The 12,950-nt window shown below is 38.3% G+C and overlaps 1 protein-coding gene across 3 annotated transcripts in view; it reads right to left on the bottom strand.

Moving 5' to 3' along the window:
- Window positions 1–12,619, bottom strand: part of FBXL4 (F-box and leucine rich repeat protein 4) — a 35,089-nt gene extending 22,470 nt beyond the window's left edge. Inside the window, exons 1-3 of one of the 3 annotated variants that reach the window (XM_063311792.1) lie at window positions 12,387–12,619; window positions 2,557–3,142; window positions 1,403–1,751 (exon numbers count right to left, since the gene is read on the bottom strand). In XM_063311792.1, coding sequence (XP_063167862.1) covers window positions 1,403–1,751; window positions 2,557–3,071 — 864 coding nt within the window. In that variant the 5' untranslated portion in view covers window positions 3,072–3,142; window positions 12,387–12,619. Of the gene's footprint in view, window positions 1–1,402; window positions 1,752–2,556; window positions 3,143–7,437; window positions 7,549–12,386 lie in introns of those variants that run through there. The other 2 variants (XM_063311800.1, XM_063311808.1) reach the window with 2 other exon arrangements.
- Between the last annotated feature and the right edge of the window lie 331 nt (window positions 12,620–12,950).

The raw sequence follows: 12,950 nt of genomic DNA, 5'->3' as shown, positions 1-12,950 counted from the left end.
TTATGGCCAAAGAAAATATCAAAAGACCACAAACTGTCTTGGCAATGGAATAAACAAGTATCAGCATAGGAACTACAGGCTGCAGAGTGGCTTTGAGGCTGGTGACAAGATTGCAATCAGGTAAAAGTTGTGAGAAGGGCAAGTTGTCTTATTTTCATTGTACCAGTACCATCAGCCTAATTAAGGTGACTGACTTCTAGGACCATATTTAGAATTTTTAATTTTAAAAAATATCATAAAACAAACATTTACATACTATTATTTCTGAATCATGACACCCATCAGTGAGTCAAAGCACAAAGTGTAACTTCAGATTAATAATAATGACCAAATCTACTACAAATGCAGCAAAAACTGTAAAGAGCAAAAACTCATAAGATCCCTTTTAATTAATCTCATTTTAATGTATCTGATAATATATATACTCAACACAACATCAGCATCAGAGATAAACAACTCTTAACATGTCACTATCACCACCAGAAAAGGTAATCCCACTTCAGACAAAAATTATATCTCATAATACCTGAAATGAAAAGGGTATAATGAAATGTCACTATGATTATGACACTAAGGTGTAACTGCAGTATACAATATATTTTGCTTCTGATTAAACAAAGATAACAAGTTCCAAGCCTACAGACTAATAGCCATTAATCATTACTAGTTTAAAATCTAGTTTCTTGCTAAAAATTGCCCTGTTTAAGTGTGTGTGTGTCCCAGCATAAAGCACAATTTGACATTATAATGGATTGTGAGTTCAGAAGCTTCCCAGAATGCAGCTATCAGCTTATAAAATCTTATTACATAACAATATGGCAGCTATTGTTTATTTCTTTTAAAGCACTTGGTTTAAATAAAAAATAAAGAACCTCAGATGGCTTTTTGAAACCTTACAACTTACATTAAAAAGGGATAGGAATATAGCATTTGTGTAATGACTATATGTTACAGACTTAATAGTAAAGATTTGTACTTATAATGTATTCTTTTTTCAAAAGAGGAAAACCATCCTATTTTAAACAATGCTTAAAATAGATGAATTTAAAAAACTGGAGTATTTTCCTCTATAATCAAGAAACTTCTGTGAACAAGACATTCATTTTTATAAGCATTTGGCATAGAAATAAAAATTAATTTGCGTGGGGAGATCAACTAGGGCTGATGTTAGGTTCTTCCATCTTTAATAAAATACTTGAATCAGTTTTAACCATTTTAAGAAAAAAAATCTAAAGTTACTAAAACCCAGGAGGAGAACAGAACTAAAAAAAAAAAAAAGCAAAGTCCACAAGTCTGTATATGAAGCTGCAACTGCTTATGTACCACAAGAGATAGTGAATCTCTACGGCCTAAGGAGTTATGACAATTTTTCTTAACCCTGTAAAAATTCCCAAGCTTTTACCTCATAAGGCAATTTATCAAAGTATCCATTAGTTGTCCACTCTTTGAAAGCAGCAGCACTGAACTGCTCGTTGAGACTGTCCATGCTGCTGTAACTTTCTCTCTCCCCTTCTTCATCGTCATCCAGATCACTCATATCAATAACTGGAGCACTGAGTGAATGTACAGGTCTCTCTCTTAAACCATGGAGCACTACAGCATCCAACTCAGTATAATAATCCAGAAGGGAACTGTTTATTTCCAAACGAATTAAATTTGTAGGAAAATTTATCTGTTTGATATTAGGTGTAAACTGACGTGCCTGAGGCAAATTCACCTTGGAAGGTAGCTCTGACCAAAGGATTTCCCACCTACCAAAGAAAAGCACATTAGTATCACAGGGCAGTTAATGCAAGTATTAGTACCTTAATTTCCTTAATAATTTTCAATATGAAAAAAAAATACCCACTATTAATATAAAGAACATTAAACTGTGACCAATATAAAGGACCCTTAATAATTCTACTCCACAACATGTAATGAATTTCTTACCCAACAAAATATTAAATAACATATTAACATTATTCAGCAACATTTTAGTGTTAATTCCTTCTTAACTTATCACAGCATTGGGAGGAAAACAAAGAGAATAAGCTACAGTGAAGATTATTTCAGTAACAAAACAATTAAAGAGACCTTTTGGTTACCTCTGAGATCAAACTACAACAACCTGTTCAGTAGGACAAGAACTGAGAAATTTCACCCCAAGCCTATGTTCAGCAAGCACTGTGAATGTTCAGGATAGGCTATTTAGCATTTGGAAATCAATGAAGTTTTAATGTAGTGTACAATTAAGATGGATCTACAGGTCAGGGTTCTGAAGCAATTTCAAGAGCTATCTTGCCTAAATATCTACAGCAGTCTCCCTTAAACTGAAGTATTGCAAAACAATGAAATGCAAAAAGCAAATGAATGGGGGCAGGGCGCATTCATGTGAAAAGACAAGACCATGGAAAACAAGAATTCCTTTTCTTGCTACCTACAGAGCCCAAGTATTTTGTGGAAATCTTTATTTGGTAAATTATGGAGAATTTTCAAAGAAAAATTACTTTCTGTTTTAAATATTTGAACATACTATATCAAAGAAAGACAGAGAAAATTAATAAAATGAATTACCTTACTTCACTTGGCAGATTTTGAGAATAAGGACTTGCAGAACATGCCAAAATCCTAACCACAGCACCAGGATGATACGTTTCCAAAATGTGTATGGCTGTAGGATATACTTGTTCCTCAAAAGCAAGTTCTACATAGTCCTGACTTTGGAAACTGGGTGGTGTCCTTGTAAATGGTATTCGTGCACTAGGGCACATATCCCACCATTTTCCATAGGTCCTAAACACAGCAGTTTGTGTAAAGTCACCTGAGCTAGGATACACATTAGGAGTTCCAGCTAAATTCCACATAGTATATGACATGCTGTTTTCACTGCCATAATGGGAACTAAAGTCCAACACTTCTTTGGCATACTGGACCAATTCAACATTGATAGGGAGGGTTCTATTTGATTCAATGGCTCTTCGATTGTTCATCAGTTCTCCCCTTGTAGCTGTCCTGGCTCGGCGCCGAAGGCAAATATAGTAAAACATACTCAAAATTGTTAACATAGGAAATGCTGGTGACATCCGCATAGGTAGTAAAGTACTGCTGGAAGTCAGTATCTTCAAGACTTCTTTGTGAGATGTTTAAAACAGAAGAGGTCCTGAATAAAAGCCCAAACAATTAATTGTCAATTTAAAAAATGACTCAAGAATTCAAGGAACTTTTATTTGAAGCAGATAAAAATGTGGTATAACATAAAAACATTTACTAAAATATCTGATCAAAATATCAGCATCTAATAGAAAATGTCTCATGTTATATCAAAAATAAAGATTGCTAATAATATTTGATAATTTATTAATTATTAATCATATTTTATTCAGAGCCAGTGTGGCGTAGTGGTTAAGGCACTGGGCTAGAAACTGGGAGACTGTGAGTTCTAGTCCTGCCTTAGGCACAAAGCTGGCTGGGTGACCTTGGCCCAGTCACTCTCTCTCAGCCCTAAGGAGGAGGCAATGGCAAACCAATTCCGAAATCTTGCTAAGAAAACTGCAGTAATTAGTCCAGACAGTTGCCAGGAGTCAAATACTGATTCAAAGGCACACAAAAAAAATGATTACAACATTAATGATATCTTGTAACAACAAAACAAAACCAAATCTAGAAAGAACTGAAGAATCAAAATGGAATTTTAGAAACAGGTCCTACAACTGGGCATAGCACAAAATGATTGTTGCTGTGCTATGACATAAATCCCACGCTTTATATCAACTAACGAATTACTTTGGTCCAAAGACCTGACAACAAATAGTACAGATCATATGTGCTGAAATCACAAATGCTTTCAGTAAACAGGGTTGTACAAAGAGCATTAAAGAAGCAGCATCCTTTAGAAGGCTCACACAGCTACTTCAAAGACTGTCCTTGTTTGACTGCTTGTATTGAGGACAGCCTTTGTTAAGAACAGGGTAAGCCTTTTACAGCATATAGTTTCTTTAACACTTCAAAGAGGGATGTTTCACTCCCACTTAAGAAATACAATTTTTAATACTTTGCACAGTTCTAGTAATAAGTATCTGTCCTTTGTGTTTAAATCCAGTAATACCTATTTCAAAGAAATTCCTGATGGAAATACACAAGTTCGCTGGTCACAAATGTGAAGAGCACAATAAGTGAACCAAAAATCTGAATATAGGAAATACGAAAATATCTAAAATCAAGCTGAGAAAGCTTACTTATCCAGACCAAAACCTATATTTTTTCCCAAATCTCTACTATTAATTACCAGTACACTCTTTAACGATCAATGACTCATAAGGCAAATTCAGCCTAGTCTCCAAAATACAAGTTGTGCTCCATACACTATGCAACAAAATATATACCATTATATCTTTGTAAAACTGCCAGAAAATAAAATCCATAAAGACTACCACTTAGGAAAAGAAAAAAAGAAAAGTATGCTTCTTTTTATGCTTTCTCCTTTTGGGGTTGAGATGGGCAGTGATAGAAATGTGAAAAATAAATAAATAAATATTCTATCCCACCTTTATTATTTTTATAAATAACTCAAGGCAGCAAACATACCTAATACTCCTTCCTCCTCCTATTTCCCCCACAACAACAACCCTGTGAGGTACATCGGGCTGAGAGAGAGGGACTGACCCAAGGTCACCCAGCCGGCTTTCTTGCCTAAGGCGGAACCAGAACTCACAGTCTCCTGGCTTCTAGTCCAGCACCTTAACCACTAGACCAAACTGGCATTCCATCACTTATATTTTGATTGAGTACATATGAAATCAAAAGGCGCCAGGTGGTAACACCTGGACATTTTGGTTTATTCCCAGATATACAGTCTGACAACTGTTCTGTGTTACTACATACCATTTCATACAATACAATACAATTATTTCCAGCATTACACTTCTTAACCGTATTGTTGATAGAATTTTCAAAAGAAGTGCACTGTAGAGTTCATTGAATTTAAAAACTGTTCTTATGTAAGTATAGATATAATGCAAAGAACAATGAAATACATATACCAACTAATAACGTATAGGCACCATCTTTGATATTAAGCATTATTTTAAGGCCTTAAAATTGTATACTACACCAAGAGTTCTCAAGCTGTGAGTCGTGATTCCCAGTCAATTTGAAGGGAGTTGAACTGCTGTTCGAACTCCTTCTACTCTGCCAGGAAATAGTAGCAATCCAAGTAAACTCTGGCCAACAAAGCAAGTACTGTATGAAGCATACTTGTTAGTAGCCATATACAGAATTGCACTGCATGGACTGCAAAAACCTCAAGGAGATTTTTTTAAAATTCATTGTCTGGAGAAGACTCTAATGCTGGGAAAGGTGGAAGAAAGAGAAAAAAAGAAAGACCAGCAGCAAGGTGGAGAGCCTCACAGTAGCAATGGGCGCACCACTGAAGACCTAAGGGGCCAGGTTGGGGATAGATCCTCCTGGAGAAAATCTATCTATGGGATCACTAAGAGTCAACACAAGATTGATGGCACACAATCAATCAACTGGGGCTGAAGTGAAAGCTTAAGCTCACAACTCCACATGGATTCATATACAACACATCTAAAATTACACTGTTATATAGTGTGTGTACTTATATTCCAGATGCCTCTTATCTGCCTTGTTCTTTTTTATGCATGTGGTTAATTTATCATATTCATTAGACAATTACGAGGGACCAGTTACATACAGTAAGTTACAAGAAAAGCTTTCAAATATGATCAGTAAAGACTAATGATGAAGACATATTGCACTGCTAGGTGATAACATAATGAAAACTATCCATAATAAAAGAATAAAATAAATAGCAATTTAAAAGCCTTGCTGTGATGTACTGCCCAAGCTATTAATATAGTATTAGGTAACTTTTACATTATGTCAATTTTAAAAATGTATTTTTTACTAACCATATAACAAAATTCTCATACACATGTTTACATGCATGTACATACATAGACATGGTTAAAAAATGTTATTTTCACAAAATGAGAAAAATGCAAGATGTATGCTCAAAGAGGTTTAGAAATGCCAGAATTAAATTAACCTTGGGAAAGACATTTTTGTATAGACTTATGAACTCCCCCAGCTAACCTTCTTGGCTTTGCTCATAGCTTTTTATGTTCAATGGCAAAGAGAAGCAATGCCTATAACCTGTGGGGAGTTTACAAAGAGGATGACAGAATACATCTTAAAATAGATGGAGGATTTCTGTAAGAGGCATTTACCAGAACATGCACTATATTTTACTAAACATTGTCTGCATTTCAAAGGCACCCTATTTATTTTGTCTAAAAATAAAGCCAAGAAATGTTAATAATTCCCTTCTCTGTTTTGATATTAAAACATCCAAAGAACAGACAGTGCAATTCCATGCATGTTCAAAAAAATGTACAGGCAGAATTGTAGCCTCAAAGCAGAAAAGGCAGAAGAACTGTTTTCTTTGGACAGCCCAATTTTATCCTTCTTCAGAATTTTTTAAACTAGGAAATATGTGAGAGGAAAAACACCCCCAAATTGTTCAGATGTATCATTTCTTGCCTACATTCAGTCCGAAACTGGACTGAGATCAATCTTTGTCAACAGTCTACTTCATCAATGTGATTTTCAGAATAAATTTAGAACTGTTTTAAAAGAAACTATATGATGATTTGCTGTTCGCATATCACACTCAACAACTAATAATGTTGCTGGGTTATTTCTTCAAGGAAATGTCAAAGACTCTTCCCAAATAACTGTTTCCATTGTCATGGATGCTGCTCATTCACACACATCTTTCCCTTAAAATTCATTATAGAGGAAAACATATTGCAGTAACTAGTTAGGTCTAGGAGATGCTAGTTACTTATATTCAATATATTAAAGTACGTTGTGATAACAATCTACTTCCATAATGCAGTCATTCATGTAATTGTAATATTTATTCATTCATTATTTGATTAATATCCCATTTTCATTCAGGAGCTCTAGGCAATATATATAGGGCTCCCCCTTCCATTTTTCCCACAACTATCTTGTGAGGTTGTTATGCACAAAGTACTTATATGTTTGTACCACATGTCTGAGAGGACCCTGTTCAGCTTTTATATTAATTATTGCTTAGTATAACTGGGTATTTAGGAGTAAAGATAGACTATCTGAACATTGGTTCGGGCTTCAGTAGATACATAAGCTTACAGGCCAAGCTTCAAGATGATGTAAGAGGCTGAAAATTTCTTAGCAAAACCTGAAGCAGAAGAATCCAAGATGATGGATTAGACCAGCCTTTCTAAACCTTTCGATCCTGCAGGAACCCTCGAAATATTCTTCAGGCCTCAGGGGACCCCTGCACATTCAGGCTCAAATATAGGCCATTAGTTACAAATTTATTATATTTGTTTCATGTATACTTGCACTAATGGTGTTCTTAAACTAAAAATAAAGAATGAAACTTACCTCTTTAATGTGAAGTTGCCTGAATTTGAAATATTTTTTTAAAAAAATCATGATCTCCCAGGGAACCCCTAGTGACCTCTCGTGGAACCCTAGGGTTCTATGGAACCCTGGTTGAGAACTCTGGATTAGACCAACAGAGATGGAAGATATCTTAGAACGTTTTATCAGTATGGAACAAAGTTAAGTTCAGAAAAACTCAGAGTGGCCTGAGAAAAATCAGCCCATCTCCAGCCAGGATCCGCTTAAGGGACAGGGTACCCTGACAATCTTAATCAATCAGAATCAGATTAAGAGTAAGAAGAGAAGACCTCCAGAGCCTGAAAAAAAGCTAAAAGTAATACCCAGGAAACTCAAGTATTTGGAAGAACTTACTCTGTTCTTCTCATTACCCTAATCTGGCTCCACAGCCTTCTGTTCTCTAGCTGGACCGACTATCTAATTAAAGAACCACCCTTAAACGAGTAAAGATCTGGTATTACATTTTGAACATCTCTTTGAAGTTGGGTGTTAGTTTTGCTTAAGGGTCTGTACTTCATTCCTTGCCACTTCTTGGCTGTATTATATAAATGACTTCAGGCTTTTCTCTTTCTAAAAGGCTGTGGTTTTGTCTTCTTCCAGATCACCAAAAGTTTAAAGGGCTATTTGGAAGCTGAAGCTGCTTTCTATCTCAAGTGAAATACTGGAAAATCAGTGAAATACTGGAACTGCACTCCCCCCCCCCCCAAAGTGTGTAAGAAGCTCAGAAATAAACACATTTTTTTAAAAAAAAGTTTCTGGTGGTATTAAAACTGCAACATTTAGATTATGAGGCAAGATCTTAAATAACTATACCTTCCCATTTGCACAACTTCATTCTCTTGGTGATTTTTTTTTATCATATCTTGCTCTCTACACTGTACAAAATAATTATGAAATTATTTTCCTCTTTTACCACTTTAACATCAATGCCCTCTTCCATAGGTGTTGTCTTACCTCCACATTTAGTCTAAACTTCTCACCCCAACATATTCAGGTTTTTGTACAGCTGTCTTACTTACTGGATCCCTAAAAGCCTATTTAAAACTAATTTTACATCTCTAACTCACATACCTTCCCAGTTTAGTAAAACATTATACAAGTAGTCCTCAAGTTACGACAGTAATTGGAACCGGAATTTCCATTGCTAAGCGATACATCGTAAAGCGTGAAGTCATGTGACCTCATCCCCGTTGTCTCCATAGTCCCCGTTGCTGTCCCCATTGCTGTCATTAATCAAATGGTCATTAGGCGAGGACCCACCCCAATCCAAGCCATTCCCGGCTTGGTCCCTCCCAGTCCCGAGCCTTGGTAAGGTAGAGGACTGCCTCCTTTGCCTCCTCTTCAACTCCCCACACCCACCAACCCCCCCCCCAAATCTGCCCTTTTGGCCGCCCTGCACAGTAGCACTCCTCAGCAGTGCTGGTGTCCTAACAGCCAGGAACCACGCTGAGACAAGGAACAGGTCTCTAGTGTTTTATTACTGCTACATAACAGGAAATCCTAACAAACTGAAGAAGCGTGGGAAAAACCCAGACATATAAACCCCAAAGGCTAAGGCGGGCCCGATCTGTGTCTCTTTGAATGGCCACCTAATTCCTCAGTACTACGCGTGCGCTTTACAGCCTGGATGGGAGCCCCCTGCTCGCCATCCTCACTCATGACAGCTGGGGCTAAAGTAGAGGCCCAGGGCCTTCAGCAGTCTCAACTGGCCACTACCACCCCCAGGCCTCTACTTCAGCCACAGTGCTGCCTCAAGCCCCATGCCGCAGCCAGCCATCCTAGCACTCCAACGCAAAGCCCCAGCATTCAGAAAGCTTCTGAGGCCTTCTGAAACCTTGTGAGAAAGCCATGCCCACTGCTCTCTAAATCACGTGTGCTGTTCTTGCAGTGCTTCAGAAAGCTTCTGGAAAGCCTCTGAGGCCTGAGTTCCCTCTGCTTTGCCAGCCCTGAAGAGAGATGGAGATGGCCTTGCCATGGCAGCAAAAGGAGATAGCCCCACCATCAAAGCAGGAGGGAGAGAACAAAGATAAGCCCTTTTGCCTGCCTACACAGAACAGGAAGGCAGACTTCTCTTCAGATGTGGCCACTGCTGCCTCTAATCACTATTTTGCACAGGAAGGAGGAAAGCAGGAAAGGACTGACAAAAGGAGGGAGAAAGACTGTGGCAGCAGTTTCCTCATAGAGTAAGAAAAAATGATGATGTAGCATGCAAAATAGTATGAGATATCTAATGCCCTTCTGATCCCCAAGATGCACGCGTGCTCTGTCTATCCAACCTTCCCTAACGCATTGCAGTAGCACACTATAGGTATTCCTAGAGTTAGCATTCATTATGAATGGATGCTCTCAGAAAATTACATGACTGAGTCTGAAATGTCCTTATCTTTATTCTACCCCAAAAACCACATGTTCTAGAAATTCACTGGATTGTTTTCAGGCTTTTTTTCTTAATGTGTTCTTAATTTAGATCTATATTTTTCCATTTCTAGATAATGTCTCAAGTATATGGAACCACTTATTTTTATGACTCTGCTTTGCTTCCCAGCAGATTGATAGTTGCTAAACCAAATTCTCATTTAGTGGGGTCTGTGATGAAATCTTCCAATGTATCCTCCCTGTTAAAACAAAGCATTTTTTCTCCCTGATGCTACTCTATGTTTCTTTTTATTCAAATTTGTGTGGCTGCTGAGCATATTTGGTTTTCACAGAACTGTTTGCAATTTCTTTTCTGGCATTTCACTACAATGGTTATGTTCTCATTTCCCTGGAGTGTATTTCTGAAAAATAAATACTTCCCCACGTATATATACAAAAAATAAAAATCCACCTGAATTCTCTTTTAGAAGATATTAACAGTAACAGTAGTAACTGTGAGTGAAACAGAAGCCAGAAAATTTAGATAAATGGTAACTGTTCTATGTTGTATGTGCTACATATGTCAGACTAGAGTATAATTTATGTTAATAGTAGTTACATCAGATTAGATTATCCAGAAATCAAATGGGAAAAGGTCTGCAACCCAAAGGAAATATGTTCAGCCATGTTTTCCTGGATAGGGAGTAAAAGGGATTTAGTGTACTAATAGAAACAAGGTTTAGTGGTCAAATAAGTCTACAGCTTCAGAAACAGTAACCTCTCAAATGTATACTGAACATTTATGAGGCAGTACAAACACTAGCTCCATAATCAGACTAATTATTGGCTGACAAAGCAAGGCACATTTGAAAGAAGCAACCAGAGGGGAGTTATTAGCTGCTGTTATTAGCTGAGCTATGGGTCCCACTTTACAAAGACCATCATAATCTGGGACCCACTGAACAGACCATATTTATCACAACAGGCCAATAAAAAAAAACCCCTTTGCCTAAGTTATCTAGCTTTCCTTTTCCTTTTTTTTTTTTAAGTTTGTAAACCTGAGAATAGGGAGACAATGTAGTATATTAAGATGACGGGCTAGGATCAAGGAGATCCAGGTTCAAGTCTAACATTAATTACAGAAGCTCACTAAATGAGGTCTCACAGCCTAAGTCAACTAGAATGGCTGTGGGGGAAGGGGACTTAAATATTGAATTATACAGACCATCTTGAGGAAAGGGAAAATATAATTCTAAGTTCCAAAAGCTGCTTTGGAAACTTTTTATCTGAAGAGTAAACTATAAATCCTTTGAATAAATCAACAGAATTTAGCTCAAGACTGGTAGCAGGCAGAGGTAAATGAATACCTCTTCATTTTTATTTAATAGATAAATGTGTGGTTAGATGGCAATAGGATATGGGCATAACAAAAGAGTTTCAATTAAAAAGTTGGTGGCAATTAGCTAAACCTTAGAGCAGGCCAGAATCTGAGGTTGACATGGTTAGGCCAATAAACACTTTGCAAGGACAAAGTTGCCCTGACATTCTGGCTTCCTCAAGTGATATATGCCCAAGCTCCCTACTTTACTAAGTAACAATCTACAATCCCTACTTTACTCAGTAACAATCTCCCCTGCCCCCCAGGTAGCCCAATACAGTTGATACAAAACAGGCCAATTTGCACTTGCATAGAATAGTTGTCTCTGAAATAAATTACTTAATTTTGGGAGTTGCTACACTAAAATTTGAACTGCCCTACAGTCACTCTCTTTCAGCCCTAGGAAGCAGGCAATGACAAACCACTTTCAAAATCTTGCCAAGAAAACTACAGGGACTTGTCCAGGTAGTCACCAGGAGTCAACATGACTTGAAGGCACAAAAAAAAAAAAAAAAAATTAAAAAAATAACAATCAGGAAGCTTTTCAAGTTGTTCCCAATTTCTCTTTGCAGCTGCAATTGGTTCCCACTTGCTTTTCAAAAGGGTCATAACAATATTTTGCTTTTATTTAGCATCTTGAAGTGGGTTTGCTTTTAGGCTAGGGTTTTTATTATTTTGCTGTGATTTATGTTGCAATTATTTGATCACTTTATTGTTTCTTCACTTGATCATTCTTAAAACAGCATTGAAATATCTTCAATTATTATTGTAGGATGGGCAGAGAGAGCAGATAACTCACAATGAAGTGTCAGAGCTCAAATCTCCTTAACTAATATACAGCACCAACATTTGCCCGTCCTTTTTAAAAAAAAATTAGGCTCGATGATTAACTAATGGAAGCACGGGATCCTTTGAAAGTGATGTCACCATGATGGACCTATATAATCTGGAAACGACAGTGACCCGAAGGGACAGAAATTCAGCCTGTAACTGACGGAGGGGGGAGGGGAGACTGTCAAGGTGCAAGCGCCCTGCCTCACACACCAGATAGCACATTGCTCGACTTCACCTGCAGGCACTACCAGCCAGGCAGGTGGTCAAATAATACAGCGTCTCAAGCAAGAGCTGCAGGAAACGACTCTGCCCGGGCGATGTTGTTTACAAACGGACTAGTGAGAGCGCGCGCGCGCATACATACACGGAGAGGTTCTCACAAGCAGCAGCCACCGACCAGCGCGCGGCGGGCGATCACCCCCGCATTCTAGCTATACCATTTCCTCCTGCCTTTCTCGCCCCCATCTCCCCGCCAATTTGGACGAAACGCCTCGCTGTACCCACAGAATCACCCTGGTTGGCGAGCCTCAGCCCGGGCCTCAAGCCGACGCACCGAGCGGCCCGCAAAAGACTTGTGCACGGCTTCCCTCGCGCGGGCTTCCCCCTCCCGTGCTCGCTCTAAGGCGGAGCTTCGAACAGGAAGAAGCCGCCGACTGCGTGGCGTAGTTGGTAAGGAAGTGCTGGGTAGGGAGGAAGGAAGGGCTGCGGAAAGGTTAGGGGCGCAGGTGGCAACCCCGTCCCTTGACGGCAAGGGCAGTAACCCGTACAAAAGAGGGGAAACTTAGAATACGCTGAGATTCGTGCAAGTTACCAAGCGGCTACAGCTAAAGCAAGAATGCATGCCAAAAGGAGGTAGTGCGTATTTACCTGGAGTAAAGCGAGAAGAGTTTAATGGTTTTGCTCTTCCACATTTGATAACATTTCTTTT

The sequence above is a fragment of the Candoia aspera genome, chromosome 1 (assembly GCF_035149785.1).
Source record: "Candoia aspera isolate rCanAsp1 chromosome 1, rCanAsp1.hap2, whole genome shotgun sequence".
NCBI classification, from domain to species: Eukaryota; Metazoa; Chordata; class Lepidosauria; order Squamata; family Boidae; genus Candoia; species Candoia aspera.
This window is presented reverse-complemented; position numbering and strand designations above follow the sequence as displayed.